Here is a 27,989-nt window from a genome sequence, read left to right as displayed (position 1 = left end):
TCTTCCACTCACCGGAAGGTATAACACCCAAAACCATTATCCCGATCACATTTACCATTTCAGAACAAACCAGAACACGTTGATAACCCCTACCCACATCGCGCCAACTGCAGCACAACTACACCACCGACTTACTGTACAAAGGCCCTGCTGCAAAAGCACCGGATCTGCTCCGCTTCAGCGCTGAAACCTTCCAAGAAGAGGAAGATCTCCGCCACGGTGCTCCAGTCCTCGCACATGGTGCATCGCATCGCAACAACAACCTGACCGTCCCCTCCAGTCAGCTCGCCTCTCGCACCCCGCCGCTGCTTCCTGAGAGTCAGCGCCAACTTCCGGCGAGTGAGGTCGGTTCGCTCAGCGCCCTCCCCGCTCCTCCCCGCTCCTCCCCCACCAGCCCTCACGTACTTCCGGTGAGTGAGGTCAGTCTGCACCCTCCCCCCCACTCCCACTTCCCCGGGAGATGCTTTTCACCGGAAGCGCCCTGCCGCTGGCGCTCACCGGAGTGGAAAGCGGAGGCTGGGGTCTAGCAGGTGGAGCCTGCAGCCACGCAGAATTTGGGCTTCGAGGTTAGGGACGGGCCTAGGAGGTGAGTGACCTCTACTGCAGCAAACGTGATGCCTCTTAAAGGGAAATTCATGGATCGGGAACGGTGGAAGAACTCTTCAGAGGAACGGTGTCACAGGGAGAGGGAGGGCTGGGTAACGGGGCAACAGGTTCTTCCGAACATGTTTTTTTAAAATGAGGAACATGTAATCCATGATTAATTCGCCTTCAAAGGTAGAGAGGGGAAAGGCAGATCAGGCAGTTACTTAACCCAGCTAAATCTTTGCTTCAACATTGAAGCGGGAAAAGCACGAACTATCAAATAGATATCATCTTAGTCATTCACAGTGGTCAAAATTGTCAGTATAGGGTGCAGTGAATTATATTAGTACATTTCTTTCTGGAGGCTGTTGCACTTCTATCTGTCATGCAAACTTGCGTCAAGGGCTGTTTAAGTATGTTTTTTAATTAATATACAACAATTAAATGCCTAATGTGTTTAATTCCCTTTGAGTATGATATGGAATTTACTATAAGTGTAATAGCGTATACAAACAAATCAAGTTCCATTTACCTAGTTTCTTGGTGGCACCTCCAATCACTTTCTAAACTTCTGTGCCTGGAATGAATAACAGCAAAATTTTCAGAAATAGTTTCATTCTTAATGTTGATGATTCCTATTTTGGAAACTCAAGTATATTGATTTCTGTTGAAGGGAAAAATGTATCTTTCTTGAATATTCCATTATCAGCAAATAAGCTTTAATTTTTTTTGGTATCAAAGACACCTGGATTTGTATTTGATACCAATTCATTCAAATTTCCTTCCACTTGTTCTGTTTGGAAGAGCAGAACCTAAAAGGCTAATATATATGGAGAGAAATTTGGACTTTTCTGCATTGTTAAACTTCGATAAAGATCTTTTTGATAACTTGCAATTTTCTTTTACCACTTGCATCAAGATCCTGTATGAATTGGTGGCACTCTAATATAAACATACTTTAAAATTGGGTTTAAATCTTGTGTATTTGACCTTCAACAACAAACAAAAAAACTGTCTTGGCACCACTCCACTCTGTCTGATAACTTGGCTCAGAATCAGATATTCTCTGCCGTAGTAAAATTAGTGTTTGAGAGTGATAGCTGTTGACACTAGTGACAAATTAAGAGTGACAATTGTTACAGGATATTGAAGGTCTTAAGATAAACTCAAGTGGGGAGGGCTTTGATTTATTTCACAGAGAGTAGTTAAAATTTGTCTTTATTCAAGGTCACTTTTGAAGGGAATTGGATAGTTTCTTGATTAGATGATTAGGCTTGTCCAGACGAATAGCCTGTTGCTGTGCTGCAGCATTCTGTGATTTTTAAATTGACAGAATTTGTAAACATTTCCAACCTGTTTTTTTTTCTTAAGAGTGCCTTGCGAAAAAAAAGTAAACTTTTAAATAAATACATCCTTACAATTGACCTATCAGACTAGTACGTATTGGCTTCACTGTAAACAAAATACTGATTATGTACCTATATAAGAAGAAAATTAAGTAGTACAGTAGTGGCCAACATTTGATATTGGTTTTTGAGTTATAAATCTGGGTTTCTGCACTAATGATTTGAATTTTATGCTGATTAGGTTTTAGGTAGTACATGCCATATCTCTAAGCTTTTATTAACATCCAAGTGTCATCTACTAAGATAATACTAAGACTAAAGCTGCAAAACTATTGGTATAGTCCAACGTTTTCTTTTATCTCTGTGGCATGACCCATCTCCAGCCACTGTGGAAACCAAAATTCTTGCTTGCTTTACCTTAAGAATATTGTTAAACCAGTTGACTAGCATATTTTATCATAAGTGTATTGATTTCATTCCTCCTTTTGTTCTAATCCTTGAAAAGCTATAGTGGCCTCCTATCCTGGATCTTTAGTGAATAACAGTCATAGTTTCCTCCCATCTTTCCCATCATTCAAGGATACACTCCTTGATACATTATTCTTTGGAATCCTTGCATCAGACAGTTGCTCTCTTGTTTCTTTCAAATTTTTTTATAAATTGGTGACTATTTTCATCTTCATTATGGTGTTCACTTTTTCCATCCTTATGTGTCTGAAATATCAGCTTGTAGGAGGGGGAAATGTAATTTTTTTTATTTCTATTGATCATATCTAGTTCAAGATGGCTCCTTTCTGTCACAATACATTCATTTTTTTGTTTCCATTTGACCTTCACATTTTTCCAGTCATGGCATGCTCAGGTCCCCACCATAGCGTTGGTTGGCAGTGAAGAATTTTCATCATTGGTTAATACTAGAAATACATTTTCTTTTACGAAAAGGCATGTTTAAGAAGCTTGAAATATACAAGTTATATACAAAAATATTACTTCTTGGAATTATATTATTCAAATTTTGTCTATGGACTGGAACTCGTTGCAATGTTAAAACAAAAGCTGTGATTCATAATTCAGCACACACTCATTTATTTTCAGTGATTCCAAAGTGATAGTGAAACAGGCCCAGTCATTTCTGTAGAAGCCAATGCAAGGTGATGAGAAATTCTGATAATGGTAAGGGAGGGACTAAAAGTGGCAGATGGTATTCAATGTAAGGCAATGTATGATATGATGATGCACGCTGGCTAAAGGTAACAATAATTATCTGAAGTTGGGCTTATTTATGTGGGAGAGTGGGCATCATGGTATTTATCATAGAATCATAGAACAGTACAGCACAATACAGGCCCTTCAGCCCACAATGTTGTGCCGACCTTTAAATCTCGCCTAAGGCTATCTACCCCCTTCCTCCCACATATCCCTCTATTTTAAATTCCTCCATATGCTTATCTAACAATCTCTTGAATTTGACCAATGTACCTGCCTCCACCACCACCACCCCAGGCAGTGCATTCCATGCCCCAACCACTCTCTGGGTAAAAAAAAAACCTCCCTCTGATATCTCCCTTGACCTTCCCACCCATTACTTTAAAGCCATGCCCTCTTGTATTGAAAGAGGCACTGCCTGTCTACTCTATCTATTCCTCTTAATATTTTGTACACCTCTATCATGTCTCCCCTCATCCTCCTCCTCTCCAAAGAGTAAAGCCCTAGCTCCCTTAATCTCTCCACATAATGCATATTCTTAAACCAGGCAGCATCCTGGTAAATCTCCTCTGCACCCTTCCCAACGTTTCCACTTCCTTCCTATAATGAGGCGACCAGAACTGGACACAGTACTCCAAGTGTGGTCTAACCAGAGTTTTGTAGAGCTGCATCATTAACTCGTGGCTCTTAAACTTGATCCCCTGACTTATGAATGCTAACATCCCATAAGCTTTCTTAACTACCCTATCCACCTGTGAGGCAACTTTCAGGGATCTGTGGATATGAACGCCCAGATCCCTCTGCTCCTCCACACTACCCAGAATCCTGCCATTAACCTTGTACTCGGCCTTGGAGTTTGTCCTTCCAAAGTGTACCACTTCATACTTCTCCGGATTGAACTCCATCTGCCGCTTCTCAGCCCAGTTCTGCATCCTATCAATGTCCCTCTGCAATTTTCGACAGTCCTCCACAATATCCATACCACCACCAACCTTTGTGTCATCTGCAAACTTGCCAACCCACCCTTCTACCCCCTCATCCAAGTCCTTAATAAAAATCACGAAAAGTAGAGGTCCCAGAACCGATCCTTGTGGGACATCGCTAGTCACAGCCCTTCAATCTGAATGCACTCCCTCCACCACAACCCTCTACTTTCTACAGGCAAGCCAATTCTGAATCCAATGCAAATATCAGTTCACAGGAGATTATAAATTGTAAATGAGATTAATAGCAGATTATGAAAGCAGTATTGATGAATGTATGGATAACCTGTGTAACTTTCAGATTAGTCTCCATACAGTGGAATGATATGGAAACTTCAGAGAGGCTACTATAGAGACTCAGTATTTGCTGTCCGGCATGAGAAATTGTAGATGCAAAGGATTTAAAATGTTTTATATTTCGTTAATACCTCGTAGATTATGTTAGAACATATCTAAAGATGGGCAGGATTACAATATAAGTTAAAGCCATTGATTCTAGAACGAGCTGCACAATTAGTTTAAAGGAGTGGACAGGAGTAACACTCTCACACTTGAAGGCCTGCAATTTCTGCAAAGCTGCTCATCAGTCACCTACCTGCTAAAACTGCTCTTACCTTGGCAGGTCCCATGCCATGATCTACAAAGAATCCTGCACTGACCTGATCTCTGTAAGTTCTGAGCACCACAGGGCATTAGTGACTGTAAGTCCAAGTGTCAAAAATGCTTTGACACTTGGTGAAACCATGTCTGTAGTTGAACCAGCTGTCTCTGATGCTCACAAATATTTCTGAGAGTTCAATTGCTAAAGCAATTAATAGAATCTTAACATTAAATCCAATAGTGAACACTGAAAACATGCAAGTTAACTTAATGAATTTATAAAACATCAATAGCCTGTTACTTTACCATCTCCCTTGTTGTTCCTCTCCACAGATAACTAAACCTGTGTTGTCTTCCCAATGTTACTGCTATGGAACTGCAAAGATTTTCACTCACTCTGGACTCTCTAAATACCTTATTATCATGTACAAAACTTTTTCTTTACCAACTTATCCTTCCACTTTTCCACGTTGGCATCTCTACATCCTCAATAATGGCTTGATCCACTACAAATTCTACAGTTTTCTGTGGAGTCTAGTATTGGCGTGTTGTGGCAGTCAGCTTTGTGGAAATTTGGGGGTTCAGCATTTATGTATGCTTCTATACAGCTAAAAAGGTAAAAATATGGCAGTTCTGCATATTACCTTATTGTTTAAAATTAATAAATAACTTACCTCAGCTATGTTTTTTTTTAATTTTCAGCCTTTTTTCCTGTTCCTGTAGTTGGCCAAGACTTTTTTGAGACCGGGAAGGTGCATCTTTACCTGCCATAATGATCCCCAAACACACTTTCTGTACTGATGTTTGATGTTTGGTATGGCTACTGCTGATGAATCTTATGTGGAAGGACAAAATGGAAGTTTTATTTCCTACATGATTGCGATAGTGGAGAAATGGACTGGCTTGGAAATCCTGGAAGGCTCCTTGAATTACCTGGACTATCTCCTGTGGGTGTTCACTCCTCTCATTATTGTCTTCATTCTCCCACTGTTTATTGTACTGTTCCTGTACCTTTCAATTCTTTTTCTACATGTGTATAAAAGAAAGAGAGAGTTGAAAGAAGCTTATTCAAATAATGTTTGGGATGGTGCAAGGAAGACTTTGGCAACTCTTTGGGATGGACATGCAACTATTTGGCACGGTAGGTAATTTTCATTCTTTAATGTTAGTTTAATATTTCCCTAACTAAAATTTTGTTTGCAGTGGAAATATTCTACTGGAAAAAATGATCTTGCATTATTTGCAATATGAGTAGAATAATTATATTTTGGTAAACTTTGTTTCAGAATTACAGATTGTATAATATAGGCCAGTTTATGTTTAGTAAAATATTTCATATTAATCTTGAAATATACATGGCCATATATACAAAAGTTTCCATTTATGCATCAACATGTAAAAAATTGTGCCAAATGAGGCTAATTTTCTGATCTCATTACCGCTTGAGTTGTTGGTATGTTCCTTTTGAAAATGCTTGCATTGTTATTTAAATGATAACTTATTCCCGATAGTTGATTGCAGTTTTTATTAAAAATCCTTCTGAACTTGCCAACATCTTGTTTATTAATCCTCGGAGTTTCAACTGAACCAACTGGAAGTCCCCTTTTTTTCCCCAAAGGAAATAATAATGTTTAAGGTTTTCTCATCAACTTCTGATAGCCATAAATGTCATTGTTTTTCTTACCAGTATAATATCCTTCTAATGATTAGGTGACTGCAGGGCTCTGGGTAGAATCTGATCTGTCTTTATATCCAGTGTTAAAACTTATTTTGATTTGCACTCTCTATCTCCTGTGTTGTGTGCCTGCTACACATTGGTTGCAGAAAAATCCACAATATTTTTCTAATGTTGCCATCCAACAATCCATCATTGAATATTTCATCCTCTGACATCATTCAGTTTGGTCAATTGCTAATCTTTGTGACCAGCTTAATCAATTTTTTTAATGTTTTGAAATCCTTCTGAATGTGTTTTATTTTTCTTTATTTACATTGCATATTATTCTGGTATGCAAGCTTGGAGATGCATTCAAATATCATTAAAATTTATTTGAATCATAAGATCCTATGGTGTAATCTCCCAACAGCTTTAAATTTTCTCACACCTCAAGTCAATTTATCCAGTGTCATTTTTCTAACTTCCTTTTAGTAACTCCATGTCAAGAAGGCATTGTCAAAAATGCATGTTTGAATGAGATATTAAACTTGAGGCCCTTTCTGTCTGTTCTGATGGAGTTCGTGGCTCTATATAACATAGAACAATGAGTTCTCCCAAGTGTCCTGGCCAGCATTTATCTTTCATGCAATGCAATCAAAAGAGATTAGCTGTTTAAAACTTAGCATGTAAATTGGCTGCTACTACTTGCAAGTGCAGAAACCTTTTCTTAACTCATTTTAAACAATTATTATGAAATGTAGTCGGAATGTAAAAATGTAAAAACACCACCCTAGTTAAGAATTACCTCAGTTATCCTTCAGCACCAAGGCTGAATCCATTGGAGTCCATTACTCCATTGAACTAAAGAGTAAACTTGGATGCTGTGCCAATTATGTATAGTGACATATTTAGCAATCATTTTGAGACTAGTTTGATAGTGTTTTTTGGATATTAAGGAAATCAAAGGATACAGAGTTAAAGGACAGATGTGATTTTAGTGAATAATAGATCATGAGCAAGGGGCTGAATGGTCTACTTGTACTTCCATTTCATATGTTTTTTTTAAGAATAACCAATTTTTTTAAACATTTATCCCTTTGAAATAGTTGTTGTCAATTGATTGTCTTTTGGAGAACCCATGGGTTGTACTGAACCAAGGCTAATGACTATTTTTGAAATTCTATATGGGGGCCAGATGTACCTATTGGACACATCTGCTGGACATGAATCCCGCATTTAAAAAAATGTGAAGTTACTAGAGAGAGTGCGAAAAAGATGTTTAAAATGTTAAAGCAATGAGAAATTTAGCTAAAAGGTCAGTTTGGAGAAGCTTTTTTCTATTCTTGAAGCAAAAAGGTTGAGAGGAGATTTGACTGAGGTGTACAAGTTCATGACTGGTTTACATGGAGTGAATTGTTCTAGGATCAGTGGGTGTAGGTACAACATTTTAGATAAAGGATTCAAGAGTTATGTGAGGGAAAAGGGTTTTCTTAACACAGATTTGCTTATAATTTGAAATTCACTACCATTTGAATTGGAGGTAACAGAATTGATGCCTTCAGAGAGAATTAATGGGGATGAAAGAGAATAATTGGCAGGGGCAGTATGAGAAGATGGGGGAAATAGGACTGGCAGTATTGTTCTACTGTGATTCTGAATAGACTTCATGCTAAGCAGTCACCTCCCATGATATACTATTTTGTGATTCATGTCTAATTTTCAGGGATCTGTTTGAAACCATTTTTGGAAATAGATTTGATCTGATAGAAATGAACTGTTCAAGGGCAGTGCCATGGAAGAAAACAGTGGTGGAGAAGGGTGGCACAGTCAAATATATTGAATACCATGGAAAGGGCAAGGCTAGATAACTAACCATCGTGGAGGCACAAGAGACTGTACAGATGCTGGAATCTGAAACAATATGCACAAAGTGCTGGAGGAATCCAGCAGGTCATGCAGCATCTACGGAAGGAAGTAAACAATCGACGTTTTGGGTCGAGACCTTTCATCTTGATGAAGGGTCTTGACCCGATACGTCGACTGTTTATTTCCCTCCGTAGATGCTGCCTGACCTGCTGAGTTCTTCCTGCACTGTTTGTGTGTAAAACTAACCGTAGTGACTGAATGTGATTTGGAACCCGGAAAAGGCCATTTTCACTGATGTAGAAAGGGTGTAAACTGGTGAAAAGATCCAAGTTTGGAGTGGAAGTAAGAATACTGACAAAATTGAGGAATGATGATACACTCAAGGATCACAGGAGGAAAGAGGGTTTAGTGATAAAGAGGAAACAGTTAAAGATCAGGAATCATTAAAAATGTTAACTTGCCTAGAAATCTCAGAAAGGTGTTGATTAAGTTGGAACTGAGTAATCATTGGATTGTGGGAATGTATAGTGGATATTATGGATTTAATGGAGTTTGTTAGAGTAGGGAGAATAGCTAAGAATCTGCAAGAGATGTGCTTCCTTAACCAAAATATTGGGAGAGAGGAATAAGGTAAAGAAATGGTAGGCAGGAATAATTTGCTTTACTATTTCAAAGGAATTCAAATTCAAACGCATGAGGTGCACAAGTTATCTAAACACAGGCCAGTTTTGATCAAAGATGGCCTTGATTTTGAAGTTAAGAAAGTTTGTGAGCTTTATTGAAACATGAAATGTGAAGTTGGGGCAGTTGGATTTATGGAGGTGATTGATCAAGAGAAGGAAAAATCACCTAGAGCTGTGCTTGTGTGTTCACATCCTTGCTTTTGGCTGAGAAGAAATAATATTAAAATCTTTGGTTTTATCAGTCTAGGGTTAGTGATTAGGCCAGTTGTGTGCCTGCTGTGCTTGCCTTTTGCATCCCTTAGAACATGTAAACAGGTCATTTGCCTTAACCTATCCATTGTCAATGAATGTACTTGCCATTCCCATGCACTTTCAACACCTTTCTCTTTATCTATACACTAATCCTAAACAGTGACACAATTTACAACTCATCTAATGTTAGGCATTGGTTCCACAGGTGATTTAAGGAGTTGCAAAAGTAACAGACTTATGGAAAAATTGGTTTTGCATGAGTGATTGTTTCCCAACTGGGAGCATAAGGAAATGGGTACTAAACCAAGAAGAACAGCTGAAAAGATAGAATTTAAGAAGGCTATTAAAATATCAGTCGTGTGGTAGAATTTAGGCCAAGTGAAACCTAGGCAACAGACTACAGTATGAAGAGGTCAGAAACAACTTGTTATGGATGCTACATGTTCTAAATTTTAAAATGTGGGAAACTCAGGTTAGAATCATTAAAAACTAATAATTCTTAAAACTTTTTGTACACAATAGTTGGAAGATTCACAGCATCTCTTGTTACTCTGAATCACTTCAGGAGCCTGGATTTCAGCAAGAGAGTTTACTATGCCTTGGCCAATAATTTAAAATTGTTTCGAAAGTAAATAAAATTGGTATGTTCTGTTCTTTATAAAACACAAGATAAAATACGTCTCTCCCCCCCCCCCCACCCCATATATGGCAATTTAATTGAGTCATCTTTGTCTGCACAGGGACTTGATATCCAGTTCTGCCACTGCCCAATTACCATATATGCTCAAAGCCATTTGACTAAGCTTGTTTAAAGTCATGGGTTTGTTGTAATATTGGTTGTTTACCATCATTCATTAATGATGAATGGTAGATACATTTTGACCTTTTCAGACAGTAAATTCTTCATGTACTCTGCTAAATATGAATATATAGTAGGCACTGTTTTTTCGATTTGCTTGGCAAGTTTAAATAGGAACAAGAAATCTGAAACTAATATAAGTTTAAAGTATGAAAATAATGCTAGTTGTTGTTTGTCATATATAAATGACACGGATGACGATGTCTGTGGTCTGTTAAGTAAGTTTGCTGACCTCAAAGATGGGTGGAATTGTAGATGGAGAGGATAATTGCCTGAGGACACAGGGTCATAGATCAGCTGGAAAGTTGGGCAGAATGGTGGCAGATGGAATTTAATTCAGACAAGTTTGAAGTAATGCATTTTGGGTCATCTAATACTGGCAGGACATGAACAGTAAATGGCAGGGACCTTAGAAGCATTAATGTTCAAATGGACCTTGGGATGTGAGTTCATAGTTCCCTGAAAAGGGTGACAGAGGTTGGCAGGGTAGTGAAGAAGACATTTAGCTTGCTTACCTTCATAGGCAGGGGTATTGAGTATATGAGTTGGGATATCATGTTGCAGATGTACAAGACGTTGGTTAGGCCACACTTGGAATATTGTGTGCAGTTTTGGTCACCGCACTATGGAAAGGACGTGGTAGTGCTAGGAAGAGTGCAAAAGAGATTCACCAAGGTGTTGCCTGGAATGGAGGGTTGTGGTTACAAGGAGAAATTGAATAGTCTGGGATTGTTCTCACTGGAGCGTAGGAGGCTGAGGGGTGACCTTATAGAAGTTTATAAAATTATGAATCGTGTAGATAGTCATAGTCTTTCTGCAAGGATAGGGGAGGACATGGGTTTAGGTGACAAGAAAATATTTAAAGAATATCTGAGGGGCAAGTTTTTCACACAGGGTGGTGCAGAGGAAGTGGTAGAGGTAGTACAATCACAGCACTTAAAAAGCCTTTAAGTACATGGGTAGGAAAGAAATAGAAGGAAATGAGCCAAGTGTAGGAAAATAAGTAATGTAGATGGGCATCTCTGTCAGTACGGATGAATAAGGCCAAAGGACCTCTCTCTGTGCTGTACGAATCTGTGAATATGAATTCAAATAGTAATTGCTTTATTCTTAAACATATAAAGATGAGTACAGAATATAAATTGTACATTGTTTCATTTTTCATTTGTCAAAGTAATGGCATAAATATATTCGGACAGCAATATACAATCTATGACAATTGGATTTCAATGAAGATTTCAGGCAGCAATTTAATGCTCATCTGCTTTTGCTAGCTTGTATAACTAAACGCTGTAATCAGAATCTTTAAAATTGTGACTTTAGCAATTAACTTCCCTTTTTGGACTGTCAACATAAAACAACATAATTATAGTTAGTCAAACTTTATACTCTCTTGCATAAAATGCATAAATCCTTTAACATTTAAACTAATTCTTTACCTCTTTTTTTTCCCTTAGGCTATGAAGTTCATGGATTGGAAAAGATTCCTCATGCAGGGCCTGCCCTGATTGTTTATTATCATGGGGCCATACCTGTGGACTATTACTATTTTTTAGCTAAAGTAATTATCCAGAAAGGAAGAACCTGCCATTCTGTAGCTGACCATTTCCTTTTTAAGTTACCAGGTACATTTCTTCTATTTCTGTTCATTCTTGCTGGATTCTTATGCTCCACAAATGATACAATATTAAATTAATGATACTTGTTTTACAGAAGTTGAAATTACTATATAAAGTATTAATTGTCATACCAATATACCAAGTCTGTATATTTTAAATGTTTCCTAATCTAATTTTTGTTTAGAAATATCTAGAAAATAATGTTATGGTTGAGATTGAATTTGACATAGCCTGATTAATTTCAAATATTGTGACACAATATTTCTTAATTTGTTTAAAGCAATATGATCAATATTGAGCTATAAGGACCCAACATGCAAGGATCTCTTTAAAGAGGTTCTAATCCTAGCTTGATCAAAATTTGCAGCACAGAAGGAGGCCATTAAAGCCATTGTATCCAAACCAGCCAAAAGTGAGCCATTCAACTAATCTCACTTCCCATGTCTTGGGCCTGAGGGTTATGGAACATCAAATAATTGTTAAATGTGTTGAAGGTAACTGCTTCACGATCCTTTCAGACAGAGCTTTCCAGAACCCATACTCCCTCAACTTTGAGTGGGGAAAAGAAGTGCTCAACTGCTATCTATATGAATAAATTTAAACTTATGTCATCTAGTTATTGGCCTTTTTGTTAAGGCTCCTCTAGTAAAGGTCTCATACTTTTAGGCACAATCAAATTTTCCCTCAGTTTCCTGTTCTTAAGCACCCCTATCAAGCCAATCTTTTATAATTACTAAATTTCCCAATCCTTGTTAGCCTTCTCTTTATTCTATCAAGTGCTAATACATCTTTTCTGTAATGTATTAAAAGCAAATAAAAAAAAAAGAAAGCAGGTAAATATTTGGGGACTATAATGGTTGCTTTTCAATTTTGGAGAAATTCTTGTCTGCTCTCTGTAACACTGATCTAATAATATTTGAGCAATTTTTAAAATCCACATTATTTGAGCATTGTTATGCTAAACGCCTCTGCGTCTATATAGTTTTTTTCATATTGTTAACAGCAGTGTTGAACTACACAAATTCTTTGACTATTCCTCCCTCATAACGAGGATGTAAATGTGTTGTCTGAATACAAGAACACAAGAATTATACACTAAAGCAGAGCTCTAATAGTTTCGGCCAAAGATGATTTTTCAAAATGCTTTTACCAATCTCGGCTGAATACTTCTTCAAATGTACAAAATAAAACAATTTATTCTTTTCTAAATAGGGAAGAAAATAGAAAGATTGGTTTGCCATTCAAAAGAAATATTTTTGCAGTGTCACTTTTATATATAAAATAGTTATGAAGCACATGTGGCAAAAAGGAAGCTAAATAGAATATTAACCCTAGCAAACATAGAATTGTGAAAACCACAGTGTTTTGTTAACAATAAAATGCAGAATTCCTGGAACCTTTTGGTGTAGGAATATTGCATCTTTTTTCTCCCAAGAAATTTTGTTCATAATTAAATGCGGCTTATGCTGTAACATCATTACTTGTGAATTTCCTCGGTGGTCTCTATTACTTTCAAAATAAGTTTGCTGAAGCTTCAATTAACTAAATTACACACCACCTTCCCCATGCAAAAAATTAATTCACACAGATTTCTTGCATAGATATCAGTGGTGCAATGGCATGAGTTATGGGGGAAAAATATTGGCACCAGACAGTCTTAACTCACCCAATTTTGCCCTAACAGATTTCTGCTGCTTGATAATTTCATTCAAAACTATTATCTTAGATCTTTATTTATCGTCAAAATGCTTTTCGGTTCAGTGTATCTGAAATTGTTCTCTAGTTTTCTCACATTCATACATGTTTTGAAGGACAATGCAGTTGTGATGGTCTTCCAAAAAGATTGTACACCTCTTCTATTGTTTAAGATGAGAATAAGCCGCTGCAAAGACAAATGGCCGCATGAAGTGCAATGGCTCTTAACTTTTATGCTTTGCTTGCATTTATTTTGCAGTAGATTTTGCATTCCACCTGAGAAAATGTGTCCTGTAATTAAATATGTGGTAGTAAGCTTTCTTTGAATAACTCCTTTGTAAATGCAGTGGATCAAAGTTACAGCATGAGGAAGGCTTGGCCCAAAGTCTTTCCTCAAAATATTGCTCTGGACGCTGCCTTGAAGAGCCAGCAGCTCGGCACTGAATTGCCGGTATTTCTCCGTAACTGACACCGTTTGAGATTCCCACATGGGCACAGAAATCACAAAGTTGCTAATTTTTCTTTGTGGGGGTTTTGTGGCCTGCACTCTAATGTACTTCTGTCACGGAATCCAGACTTGCTGCATTTATATGGCATTCATCACTTGGAATGTTCTTGCTGAACCTGTAGCAGGTTAGACAGGGACAGCAGATCTATGCATTTCAATGGTAGAGGAACCGTTGTCGAGGGGTAATGGCAAGCATCAGATAATTTAGATTTTAATTATGTTTACTTGTGTTTTTGTTTTTAGGTGTTGTAATTTTTAATTGTCATGCTGAATTTTAAGTTTTTGAATACTTCTATAAGGGACATTCAAACGCTGACAGATTTTTCAGTCAGCTCTGCATGGAGGTGTGGCTGGCCTTGTTGCAAGCTTTTTTTGGCTATTTCATTGGACAAGAAGTCTTGCAGGTGGTCAGAACACATTACGCAAGGCCTTCCTGTTATGCAAGGGCTCATTGTTTGGATCAGTACAATTTTGGGTTGCAAGTTGACATTGGTGGATCCATAAAACAGATAGGGGAGACCATAGGTGGCTCATCATTGGCAGAAACCTTTGGTTAATGATTTTCTGTCACTGATGTCCAATTGTATCTCAGTTGATAACATTCTGCATCAAAGTGCTGAGGATGGCAGATTCACTGCATAAACATGAGCACAAAAATCTTGTCGACCGGACTGCAGACTGAAGGTTTACTCACAGATGACATCTTGAAGATAAGATGTTAAACTGAAATCCCATCTGCTTTTTAGGTGGTTGAGGTTTACCCTGCAAACCCTCAACATTGACTAAGGAGCACGTGAATTGCTGAAAGTTTTTAAAAAAACTCCATATGTTGGAAATCCAGAAATAAAAGGACTGGAAGTACTCAACAGTCAAGCAGCATATCTGTGGGGAAGGAAACAGAGTTGATGTTTCAGGTCAATGACTCTTCATGAATTTCTACTGCTTCACATCAAACAAGACAAAAGCAATGTATTCCAGATTGCATTCTTCTCTTCAACTAGTGCATCACTTCGTTTCCATGCAGCACACCATTTGGCAAAGCAAAAGTGAAGACTGTACAGAATTTGTTAACCTTGAGAATCAGTCTATAGTTATGTATCCCACGCCATTTCTTCCTCATTTCATCCACTGAATTGGACTTTAAATGTCAATGACTTTGGAAAACCCTTTTGCTTGTATTGGACTAACTAATTTCTGAGGAGAATTCATTACCACCTGTACATAGGAAGAACAAGGGAAGATGAGTCATTTGAGTTAATTGATCTCCACTCCCTCTCCATGCTGGGAGTTAAGTAGCTGGTACAAAATACCAGTCCAATGGCTGGGAAGGCAACAAAATTGGCAGAATCATGAAAACGGGTCTCCAGTCTATGATCATTGTGGGATCAAGTGTTAGCAGAGAAATAACTTTTTAATTAACTTTTCTATGTAGTCAAACTATTAAATTGGTTTATTATTGTCACATGTACCGAGGTACAGTGAAATTTCTTTGTTATGCATGCCATCCATACAGATCATTTCATTACACCAGTACATTGAGGTAGTACAAGGGAAAGCAATAACAATGCAGAATAAAGGGTTACAGTTATAGACAAAGTGCAGTACAGGCAGACAATAAGGTGCATGGCCATCTTAGAGTCATAGAATTTAGATTTAAAAGAGTAGAGTGATTATAATAGAAATAATAAATAGATCTATAATATTATTATCAGTACTTTAAGTTATTTTATGAACAAAATTCAAGGTATTGTGCCCAGAAATTGTCCATTGAGAATGTTTCTTATTATTAGCAGGTCATTCTGGTCTTGTACACCAATTTCCGTACATTTTTAAAGATATACTGTAATTGACTGACTGCTTCAAAGTATTATGGTCCATTTTGTTGTACTTATGAATTGTAGGAGCCCCAATATTTTACCCAAAAGTTTTTGAAAATTTTACATTAAGGGAGTGCTGCAAACATAAATTCTGTGAATAATACATCTATGCATGTAGTGAATGCAGCTACTAGAGTTACAAACTTACTGGAATGCTGTCATTCTCACAAATGATTTCTGTGAATTGTCATTGGTTTAGCTGCCTCTGCTGCAGTCTGATTGTGTTTGGCTCATAGTCTAATTTTTTTTTTAAATCCTCAGAAGGGAACTCTGTGCTTCATGTCATATTAAAATGATGTCTGCACTCAAATGAGTTCCTATCCAAACTTCTAATGTACTCTTACCTTAGTACTGTTATAAAAGTACTGTCCATTCAGTTTGTATGTAAAGTTTGCACAAAACTGTGTCTCTGTTGGCAATGCTATTTAGTTCTAACATCAGATCTTCTCTCATTAACATTGAAATCCTCACTCTTACATACTTTTATCTCCAGTACTATCCTTTTATATTCAGTGCTTTCTTTGTTGGTCTCAAGCTCCATCTTGCAAATAAAGCATTCAAAACAATAACCTACAATACTGTCTTGGTACGGCTCATCCTGTCGTTGATAGTCATTGGCTCCATGTCTGAAAAATAATATATTTCAAGAACCTTCCGTGACTTGAATAACAAATTCTTCTATAACCTAGAATCCAAATGTTCCAATTCCAGTTTTAGACAGTTGCACATTTTCCTCCCTTCTTTCACGTTCCTGAATTTCCATAAGAATTAATCTTTTGATTGTTCACTTCATTTGATAACTTCATGATTGGGAACCACCATCCTGGAGTACTCCAAGGTATTTTGTGAGTAAAGGATATTTTTGTAGATGTGATTTTTTTTTTTTTGTTTTTGGTTTAGCTAATTTACTGTTGATATCAAGATTTAAGTGTTGCTGGCTGGCTTCAAATGAATCAAGCAGCAGGAAAATAACATTGTTTCAAATAAAAGCATGAAAACTAGTGGGTTTTGAAAAACCAAATTGGGTATTAAGCAATCAACCCTTTTGACACTATAGTATTATACAGTTCAGTTTCTTCAATTTTTGTTTTCATTATCAGTCGACTATCTCTAATAGTTAATAGTACTAACAGAGTTTGAAATTTCTTTTTTAGGTTTTAAATTGTTGTTGGAAGTTTTTAGTGTAATGCATGGTCCTCAAGAGGAATGTGTCAAAGCTTTGAAAAATGGACATTTGTTGGCCATCTCACCGGGCGGAGTCCGGGAAGCACTGTTCAGTGACGAGACTTACAGAATCTTTTGGAGACGACGGAAAGGATTTGCCCAGGTGGCAATTGATGCTCAAGTGGTGAGTATAACTAAGCTATACTTTTCCCTTTGGAGAATTTATTATCTTTTACATTATTTAATCCTTACTTTGCATCTGTCCATATGTTTCAATGTTCTCTTCACAGAGAAAATCCCTCGTAGCCGCTAATGTTTGCTGCTATTCTTCCCAGCCAAAAGTAGGCTGCGTGTCCCTTCATAGGAGACAAAAGAGACTGCAGATGCTGGAACCTGGAACAACAAACAAAATGCTGGAGGAAATCAGCAGGTCAGGTAGCATCTGTGGCGAGAAATGAACAGTCGACATTTCAGGTTGGGGCCCTTCATCTGGATAGCCGGGCTCCCAGTCCAGATGAAGGGTCCCGACCCGAAACGTCAACTGTCTGTTTCCCTCCACAGATGCTGCCTGACTCACTGAGTTCCTCCAGCATTTTGTTTGTTGACCCTTCATAGCTTTAGTTGCCATGGTGATTGCACGAATTGCCAAGCAGAGATTTTTATTGGACAAGGTTGGTTGACAGTCATTCTTCTCCCCACTCCTCTGCTAGTATACCACATTAACTGACTGAAGCTGACATATTAAAATTGTATGTTGACATCAAACGAATGCATAAGCAACAAAAGAGTACTTGTTTATTGTAAGATCCTAGATTATTGCTTCATCAGAGAGGGATATATTTCTATGTACCTTAAATGATTTTCTGACAATCTGCATCTATTCTGCTCCTTTGGGAAAACAGCAAGGAACTACTTCAGTTACTCCTATTATCTGGTGATTTAAGTTTCATGTCCAGATTTCCCTTTAAAGTAGGCTGCCTGATACTACAGCATTAAATATATAAGGTTAAATTTTGCAGGCCACTGCTTGCTGTTTGTTTTTAATGCAGTCACAGCTATCACATGCACTGTTCCTTGAACCATTGACAAATTTCCAACAAGGTGTGTCAGTCCATCTTGTTGTCAAGTCCCATGCTGTGTTGGCCTCATTGGTGCTTGCAGAATGCCACATGATTGGCACTGGTCATGCTGGTGATGCAATTTTCTTGTCTTTTTTTTAAAAGCTATAACTCATGCTCATTGGATTAATAAAAAATTTCTGGAGTTCATATGTGGCTAAAGCTTTCCCCAGAAATCTCCCTTTCAGGGTTTAATGAAATAACACTTAGCTGAAAGCTTTCTAGTTGTTGGTATTCCATGTTTATAAACTTGCCAAGGAATTTAAGGTGCAACCGGAAAGATTTAAAAGAGACCCAAGGGGCAATTGCTTCACACACAGGGTGGTGCATATATGGAATGAGCTGCCAGAGAAAGTGGTTAAGGCAGGTACAATAATAATAGTTAAAAGACATTTGCACAGGTACATGGATGGGAAAGGCTCGGAGGGATATGGGCTAAAAGCAGGCAAATAGGACTAGCTGAGATGGGCATCTTGATTGGCATGGATGAGTTGGGCTGAGTGGCCTGTTTCTGTGCTTTTACTCCATGACTCTAAATGGTAACTATTCCACTGTAAAATTTCCCAACATTTCTAACCTTGTTATGTGGAGAACCACAAAGAAATGTCAGGTATATCCTTTTGGTCAGAATAGTTAGGTCACTAGCATTTCCGGTTTAAATTTAATGCAGTAATTCTCTTTCACTCCCATTCTGCACATTACAATGGTCTAGGGTTTAGTTTGAGGCAATAAATTTCCTGTGGAAAGTTGCTGTGCACTGAACATATCCATCACGATCCAGCCCATTATAGTTTTGAACGGGATCAATATTTTGAATCAAGTAATTGGGAAAATTTCATTAAATGTAGGACCACATTAGCATGCATGGATGCAGTTCACTTTTCTTTCAAGTCAACTTGGGATCTTTTTAAATCATGTTGATTGACCTTTATAAACATTTTGTTTTAACATTTGTTTATTAATGTCAAATGATTGCATTACTAATCTTTCAAACTATCTCGCAAGACTATGTTCTAATCATTAAGACTGTCTTTAAAACTGAATTTCCTTAGGTTATCTTTATTAGTCATACGTACATCAAAACACACAGTGAAATGCATCTTTTGTGTAGCGTGTTCTGGGGGCAGCCCGCAAGTGTCGCCATGCTTCCGGTGCCAACATACCATGCCTACAACTTCCTAACCCATACGTCTTTGGAATGTGGGAGGAAGCCGGAGCACCCGGAGGAAACCCACGCAGACACAGAGAGAACATACAGACTCCTTACAGACAGCGGCCGGAATTGAACCCGGGTCGTTGGCGCTGTAATAGTGTTGCGCTAACCGCTAAACGGACTACTATTTTACTCTAGCAAAAACATCCGTAATTGTTTGAAAGAATCCTGAGAAGGACCTAGATGAAAACTTTTAACTGGATATTATTGAAATAAAAAAAATGTTATGAGAAGCCATGAGACTTCATGTTCGAATGCTGATGAAGGTGCCTACAGGGTTTCCAAAACCTGTTCATAATAAACAGATTTCTGGAGCTTTTGTGGAAAGAAAACAAATTAATCCAGGTTTGGGATTGCCACAGTTAATTGGTTGTTTGTAATTTGAAACCAGTTTTTGTATGTGAGATTTATGCTGAACTCTAAAACAGAGCTAAATTTTAGACCTCAGCAGTCATACGACATAACAGGTTTGACTTGTGGCAGCTCGTTATATTGTCAGTTCAGGAATAGCAGTGTGGAAGTTTTGAAAAATTTGATTGCTGTTCCTGTCAGTTGAGGGAAAGAGGGTATCTCCCATTGCAAAAGTTTGACGAAGAAAAAAGGACAGGTTTTGTTATGGATTTATTGCATCCTACAGCTATGAACAAACTTGAGTCATATTTGCCACTCATCAAATTTATGGGGTAGATGTTCTGCTAACTTTTGTACTATAAGAGCTTGCCAGTCTCTTGTCCTTCAACCACATTGCTTTTCTTTAGTCTCTAGCTGACCATTTTAAACAAAAACCTTCTCAAGATTTTCTTCTGATCAAGCTTTCAGTTACCCCTCCAATGCTCATCCTTTCTGATATGACATGGAGAATCTTGTGACTTCTTCTACATCCACGCCACCAGGATGTAATTGTTATATTTAATTAATAACCTTCTATTTGCTATTTGTCCATCAAGTTATTTGGAAACGAACTATTGGTGAAGCAGTCGAATTTCTTCATAACTACTGATTAGTCTTGTTGTATCCTCAAGCATCCCATGATAAATACAGTAACATTTTCCATAATTGGAAAAGAAGCACGTACCCAAATTGGAAAAGTACCCATGTTAACTTAATCACCAGATCTTGAGGTTAATTTGGCTTTGTTACAACTTCAGGAATCCTTCATTTGTTGTGAACAGGTTTTGATTAGCTGGAAGCACTATTAAAAGCATTTGAATGCAAAGTATTTTACTTTCTCAATGAACATTCCCTTATTTAAAAAAAAGTTCCATTTAGAAGTTTTACACATTTACTTGCACTGGTTGGTCTAAACATTCTTTCATGTTAAATAGCCTTTGTAGAAGAAACCATTTTGAATACTATGTTTGCTCCAATCTCACTTTGTGTTGTGTATGACACTCAGTATCACCTCTACTCTTTGAAATAGTACAAGAGAATGTTAACGTTTTGGTTTTTTTTCCGTTAATTCCTCATAATTTTGCTGCAGGATAATTCAATGAATCTGCAGTTCAGAGTTATTTACTGTTTTAAGATGTATTTCATAAAGATTTTTCAGAGGTGCAAAATGCTTTTGCAAATGGTTTTAAACAGTTTTTGTACTTCTGTGATTATTTCCATTTTTTTTTTAGCCCATTATTCCTATGTTTACACGGAATATTCGAGAAGGCTTTAGAACATTTGGATGCTTTGGTGAGTAAATTCTGAGTTGTGCTGCAATGTATTTAATGCACAATTGAAGTATTAGCAATGTTGTCTACAGTTAAAAGACAATTTTTTCATTTATTCACATTGAAGTAGTCTTCACATTCGAATATCTTGATGGAATGGTCACACTATCTTGCATTGTCTCAGTGACTTCGGACATATTGTTGAAACCCACATCTCTCCCAAGATGTCAATCACTGCATTATGTTATGTTTTCATTTTTACTTAGATCTTTGAATTTGAGCATTCTCATTATATATAATTGTGCTTGGCTAAATAAAAATGATTTAAATGTGAAATCAAAGTAAATCTGATATTAATCTAAAATGATAACATAACCTTGTGGAAGGGATGAATACTTTTCCAAACAAAAACCAAGCTGCTGGAGGAACTTAACAGGTCAGGTAGCATGTCTGGAGGTAAAGGGATAGTTGATGTTTCAGGTCAAGACATTGCATTAGGGCTGAGAGTGTAAATGGGAGATAGCCAGTATAAAGAGGTAAGGGGAGGGTGAGGCAGGACCTGGCAAGCGATAGGTGGATCCAGGTAATGAAGAGGTTGAGGGGAAGATGGATCCAGGTAGGGGAGGGGAGGGTGGATACATCGACAGAATCTGGGAGGTGATGTGGAGACAACAAAGGGCAGTAGATTTTGGAACCTGATAAGAAAGGAAGGGGATGAGTGGAACCAGATATGGGAGGGATGGTGGGCAAGATGGGAACAGTAGAAGGAGGGGATAAGGGAACCTAGTGGGTTGAGTATATGAGTGATAGGCAGATGGAACCAGGTGGGGGAGGTGAAAGAAACTGAGTAACAGGGGGCTAGGGGTGGTTTTGTTTTAGAAAGAAGGAGGTGTGTGAGGGGACCTAGGTGGATCAGAAGGAGAGAGAAAGGAGCAGAGGGGGGTGTGGATTACCTGAAATTGGGGGATGTCTTGTTAAGAAGGTGGCTGAAGAGCAAATGGAATTGGGATTAAAAGAATGTTTAATATTGTGTAAATTAATATGTTTGCCTTTCAGTTCAGAAATCCTTTTCTCAGCCTCAATAGCTTTGATGGAAGAAGTAGGATACAATTTTGCATCTTTTTTAAAAGCTATAAATAATATTAATACTCAGTGTGGCAAATAATGAACAATATTCCAGAACTAGTGGTAATCTTCTTATAAGCACAGTTGGTTTGTGTAGGTTTTTAGATCCAGTTGTAAGCAGCATATTTAAGCCGAAGTCTTACTTATCAGACTTGATAAATTGTTAGAATATTTTCATCTTTCTTCATATTGAAATGTCTCTCTATGATATGCACTGGAGAGACTTATAACCTGCAGTCTTAACATCATCACTTTTAATCTTTTAACAGGTATTTGTAAATGGTTGTATGAAAAATTTAAATGGCCATTTGTTCCAATATATGGAGGATTTCCTGTCAAGTTTTGCACCTATTTGGGTGACCCTATTCCTTATGATCCCAATATAACTGCTGCTGAGCTTGCCGAAAAGGTAACTTATTTTTCTGTTACAGTATATTGGGCTCTATTATGCTGAGCAAGGCACAAATCCTGGAATTAATGCCTATGTTCCCTGCTTCCTGCATTGAGATGGGGGCAGAGGGTTAATTTCTCTCACCTCCTTGACCCTGGATTTGGGTGCTGAAGCAAAGTGAAACCTCAGTGACATATCAGAACACTGGGATGACCTTTAATAGAAGGCTAAGCTGGGGGACGGAGCTTTGTCTTCTGTCAAAGTCTGTAAGGCTTTTAAACACTAACAGATTTTAAATTGGTCAATATCAGAGACAAAAGGTTTTAATAAATTAAAAACTTAAAAAAAAAATTACACAGTTATATTAAGCAGAAGTAAATTATTAAAATAAATGCTTCCCATTTCTTAGTCAGAGAAGTGAATAGGACTGGAAAGTGTTTATGGGACTGGTGAGTCAAATGCTTAATCTGGAGTCTGGTGATGGAGCAGAGTGACAAATCTAGTGGCATCTATCACTCGGTTAAATTCTGGATTTACAGTTGATCCACATAAGTCTAGGACTTGCTTGTGTGGGAGCACTGAATGCCTGGAATTCTAGCCATAGCTGGTGTGATTTGTCTCATTGTTACACATCATCATATGCCAAAGGACTCCATGAGGTGAGTTCCCAGTTATGCTTCATGTTTGGAAGTTGTTTCCAGAAAGGAAAGAAAACTTAAGAGGGCTCACCTGTGTAGATGTTGCAGTGTCCAAGGCAAGCTTGTGATTATATATTGTGTGCAGTCTAAGCGAGCAGCAAAACTTGGTTTGAGTTGGTGGACATACAAAGAATTTGAAAAAGATATTTGCTGCTCCTCCCACTTAAGTATTGAAGCAGGTTGTTTGTAAACTGTAATATGCTTTGAACATATCATCATGATATGAGGCTCAAGATATTTGTAACATTTTCACATTACTTTTTCATCCTTCTAGGCAAAGCAAGCTGTGCAGAACCTAATAGACAAACACCAAATAATACCTGGAAATATACTGCGAGCCCTTTTAGAGCGTGTTCACTGGAGACAGAAAAATGAATGACTATGCTTTTGAGAACTCAATTAGTGAACACTTTTTAAAACATTTTCATTTTCAAGAGCCTACATCTATACAAATACTGAATAATGTCTCCTGTTATGCATTAAAATTACTCTGTTGAACAATTCTTTTGCACCAGTATTAATGTTCTTATCTGATTTCCTAACAGTTTTGGTATGAAAAGTTGGATTTACAATATGCTGTATCAAATACCTCTCTCCATTACATTCTTGACCTCAGTTAGATACTGTGGAGATACACTGAGCAAGGACCAGAAGCTCCTCCTCGGAATCAGAGGATAGATGGTCATACGTTGAGGTGCTAAATGCCTTTGGAAGTCGACTGGAGAATAGCATTGGTGAAGTAATGGAGACAACCTGTCATAAGAGATGGGGGCCTGTTGGGTTGTGGGTAGGGGATATTATTATAAACATCTGAAAATACATTCACCAGATGAAATACTGGAAATGTTTGTTAATAGTCCCAGACTGATATCAGAACATTCACATGTGTTATCCTGCCTCCAATTTTTTGTTTTTAAATCAACAATATTCTCTCATTCTGATATTCAACTCGCATGTTCATTACCCATTATTGCAGCTTGTGCACATCGTAACATTTCAGTAAAACAAGTGGTCTTCTCCCAATAGTGTACTGTATAGCAGTTGGCAAAGTAATTCTCATTGATTTGGAATATGTTTACATATCGCCTTGGTACTTTTCCTAAAGTTGAATGTAATTATCTGTTTGTTTTGGGAATGTCCAAGGTGATCACTTGGAAAGCCAAATTCTGTTCAGCTTACCATGGCCTGTTTTTAATGAGTTGTAATATGTAGCTTTAAATCAACTTCCAACCTGACGTCAAAAGATTTTGCACTGATTCAGCATTTCCGAAGTCTAAGCTGAATACAATATCATTCCAAAATTGTGGGGGAAATTTTTTTTTAAAAATTGATTGGCTGAAGTTGCTGTAAATTGCTCTGCATTTCCTGTCTAAGATTCTCAAAGCCACCTTTTTGACCTAAGTTGGGGGAAAATATGGCCATCAAATGTGTTTACACCATAACTGGAGCCAGCATCCAATATTGTAACTGGTAATGAGCACTTTTATATGATCTCGCCATCATGTTTGATAGCATTGAATCATTTTTGTTGAAAATAACCCTTCTGAGGACCATAAGCATTCAAATATATTGCTGGTTCCTTTAATTTTAAGACAACTTTTTTTGTTGGGTAGTGATGTGTCCATAAATCCAAGCAGAAATTAAGGGATTTCTGATTAAGATACATGGTTTTTCTCAGTGTATCTGAATGATACATGTTTAAAGTTTATGCTATGGGTCATTGATATGCCTAAGTCATTGCATTGATAAAGTAGAATTTAAGTAAGTTGTGCTTGATTTGTTGTATCTTTTTTTGGCCACCTCTTACAACTTCTTAAAGGAAACAATAAATCCCAATGTTTTAAAATTCAGACCTGAAACATTTTTAAATTGTATAGTATCTTTTACAATAGGATAACCCAGAACACTGTACAACGATTTTCTATTGATATAATCTCACTTAAATGATCAAATACAGCAGCCTCTATGTACAGAGCAGTTCCCTCAAACAACAAATGCACTATTGATCTGCTTTTGGAAGCATTGTCAGGGATAAATGTTGCATGGACAAGGAGAACTCCTCTGACTTTATTGAATAATGCTGATGGAATATTTTACAACACCCTGAACAAGCAGATAGTGACTTGATTTAACAACTTATTCAAAACAACACAGCATTATTAACAATATAGCTGTCCTAAGCAATGCACTCTGTCAAACTTAAGAGTTGCCAATCACAAGACCTGGCACAAGGATTAAACCTGCAGCATTCTAATTTGGGCATGAGATTGTTGCCACTGAGCCAATTTAATAAAACATTTAGAAATTTACATGCAAATTGGAATATTCCAGTTAAATCCAAACAGCTTTGAGGTATGGCTTTGCCAGTCTTCAACTTTGAGGATGAGAAAATGTATTTATTTTTGTCCTACAGTTGGTATTTCCTCTGGACTAGTGTGTTTCAAAGTGAAAAATGTGAAAGTTAGTTTTCCTGTTAGACTAGCAGTGTAGTAAAGTATAGGTGAATAGAAGTAGCACTGATCAATTCTGGATGAGATCACAATTGAAATTTTATTTTCTATTTCTTTTGTCTTTCCATTTGTATGTAATCATCCACATTTTAAATAAGATTTAAACAAATTCCATCTCTAGCAATGCTCTCGTAATTTGCTGCTGGTGTTTTTTTTTTCCCCAAGACTGAACTAAACTGATAAATTCAGGAATAAATAATTTGGCAGTGAATTTAACAAACTAGTTATGGCTGCTTGAGGAGTTCTGATAATGTATAGTAGAGTTACTGCAAAGCAATACACATGGAATAGTGTCTTATTTATGTTGTTACACTTCCAGAAAAGAGGGACAGAGAAACTCCAGATTGAAATAATTAATTTCCAAAGCTGAAATTTTACATAAAATATTTCAAGTATAAAAAAAAATGATCCTTTCTATATAAAATCAGAAAGCTGGCATGAAAATGGCCATCAAATTTAGTGAATACAACTTGTTTATTTCAGGTTTGGCTCCCAGTTGTATAAGACTCTTGCAATGTGAGCCAGCAGCACTTTCACAATAAAGAATGAATGATCCATATGCTGGACTTCACTGCACTATATATTCTGAGAAGCACAGCTTTGAAAACTTCCGTTTGGTGCTTTCTTTTTGATGTTCTCTGTTACAGTGAATATCCCTTTAAGAAAATTGTAGACTGTGGGATAATCCACAGTTGCTGACCTGTGGAATGGATATATTTAAATATAGAACTTTTATTTGAATTGAACAATATCAAATGTCTGGTTATAATATTCCATGTAAGCAGATTCTGCTTGCATATGAATTGTTTTGACCCATATATTTTGATCACTTTTTTCAGTGATTCTGGTTATTAATGGCCAATCACAGCTTAATCATATTCCCAATATAACATTTAATTCCTGATTGCAATATTTGTAAGTAGCAAAAAAATAATTTGTACTTTTCGTGTTCTGATGTCAGAATGTGGACTAAAATAATTTTTTTGCATTCCTTAATAAATTCTATCAGTACATGTTGACCTGTTTTGTTTGCTGTGATAATCCATATATAGTGCTTTTAAATGACAATATTAAAAGGCATTCCTATATTTTGAATAAAAATGCAAAATGGTCTGGAATGGATTACTCAGGTGCACATGAGTAGAAGTTGGATATTAGCTTATAAAGTTCAAACCCACTTTAGATGGTGTATGTTTTTTGTATTCTGGATGTTAATTATTGTGTATTTTAAAAATCTTTACTACTAAAGCTTAAATATTGATTCTTACTACGATCATTTAATTGTATAAGATTGACTTTTTTTTTTCAGTGTTTCCTCCCAGACCATCATAAATGCCAAATTACAAACATTTTTTGTGATTTCTGTAGGTTCTCGTTTTAGTTTGGCTATCACAAGATTCTGATTTTTTTTTTTACCTTGACATTTTTTGTAAGGCTGTATTTAAATCGCTTGCACTTGTGATGAAAGCTGTTTAAAACTGAGTCCTAAAACTTTAGTGTTTTATTTCCATTTATACTGCTTATATAAATATGGTTTATGATTATGCAATTTGCTTGGTTCCTTTATCAGTACAGGTGCCAATGCCTGCTATCCAGAAACTTGAAGTGCAGAGGATGCCTTTGCCATTTGTTGAAATAAAACTTTACATCTTGCCCTTAAGCATTTTTTTATAGGACAGTACAAAAGTTAAATTTCACTAGCAATATCCTACAAAATGAACAGATCTTATTTTAATAACTGTTATGTTCTTGAGAGTTTTTGAATATTTTTCTTTGGTTTTAAAACATTGATTCTATTGAGAGGATTGCTAAGTTGCTGCAGGGGATCCAAGTATTTTTTTAAAAAGGAAAACTTCCACTCCTATCTAGTCAAGATAAATCTAGATTTTTGTAGACCAATTTCTGGTGAATGTTTAAGAACATACTATTTTAACCTCTCCCTCAAAACTGAGGTACTGTTAATTGCAATTACTTTTAATACAATTTTCAGAAAGAGAAATGAGACTGCCTTTGAAAGCCCTTCAGCCTGAAGTATCAGAATTTGTTTGAGAAATGAAAATGTGCTAAACTATTTGCTGTCTAAAGTACCTGAAAGATTAAAAGAAAGCAAAATATTATTTATTTACATGCAGTTTGGAGTTCAATTATTAAAACTCAGAGCTTAGCAACTTTAAAGTTCATGAAATCAGTACATAAGAGATTTAAACTAATGCATATCTTCTTGTAGGGTTGAAATTGAAGTTTAGTGGAAAAGATGAAACACCACTCTCTTCCACTGGGAGGTGAAATTTATCAATTATAATCATGGTGTTCTCTTTGGTTTGGGGGGGGGGGTGGGGAAGAGATTTAAATGGCCTAATACAAACATGCATG

General features: G+C 36.9%; 2 protein-coding genes across 5 annotated transcripts in view; one reads left to right on the top strand and one right to left on the bottom strand.

Annotated features, from left to right (window-relative positions):
- The window catches only part of tgs1 (trimethylguanosine synthase 1), a 39,362-nt gene extending 38,866 nt beyond the window's left edge, over nt 1-496 (bottom strand). Inside the window, exon 1 of one of the 2 annotated variants that reach the window (XM_052023970.1) lies at nt 136-496. In XM_052023970.1, the coding sequence (XP_051879930.1) occupies nt 136-251 (116 nt within the window). In that variant the 5' untranslated portion in view covers nt 252-496. The remainder of the gene's footprint in view (nt 1-135) is intronic. The other variant, XM_052023971.1, reaches the window with a different exon arrangement.
- tmem68 (transmembrane protein 68) lies at nt 465-27,989 on the top strand. 3 transcript variants are annotated; one of them, XM_052023976.1, is made up of 8 exons: nt 492-586; nt 5,054-5,336; nt 5,423-5,861; nt 11,495-11,662; nt 16,891-17,084; nt 20,854-20,914; nt 22,287-22,426; nt 23,381-27,989. In XM_052023976.1, exons 3-8 carry the CDS (start codon nt 5,528-5,530, stop codon nt 23,483-23,485), a joined length of 1,002 nt encoding a protein of 333 aa, XP_051879936.1. In that variant the 5' UTR covers nt 492-586; nt 5,054-5,336; nt 5,423-5,527; the 3' UTR covers nt 23,486-27,989. The 3 variants fall into 3 exon arrangements, with proteins under 3 accessions (XP_051879937.1, XP_051879936.1, XP_051879938.1); XM_052023977.1 differs by lacking the exon at nt 5,054-5,336 and having other exon boundaries at nt 465-586; XM_052023978.1 differs by lacking the exon at nt 5,054-5,336 and having other exon boundaries at nt 547-586; nt 5,444-5,861.

Source organism: Pristis pectinata, chromosome 9 (genome assembly GCF_009764475.1).
Source record: "Pristis pectinata isolate sPriPec2 chromosome 9, sPriPec2.1.pri, whole genome shotgun sequence".
In the NCBI taxonomy this organism is placed as follows: domain Eukaryota; kingdom Metazoa; phylum Chordata; class Chondrichthyes; order Rhinopristiformes; family Pristidae; genus Pristis; species Pristis pectinata.
The sequence above is the reverse complement of the archived record's forward strand: the minus strand, read 5'-3'. Positions and strand labels throughout refer to the sequence as shown.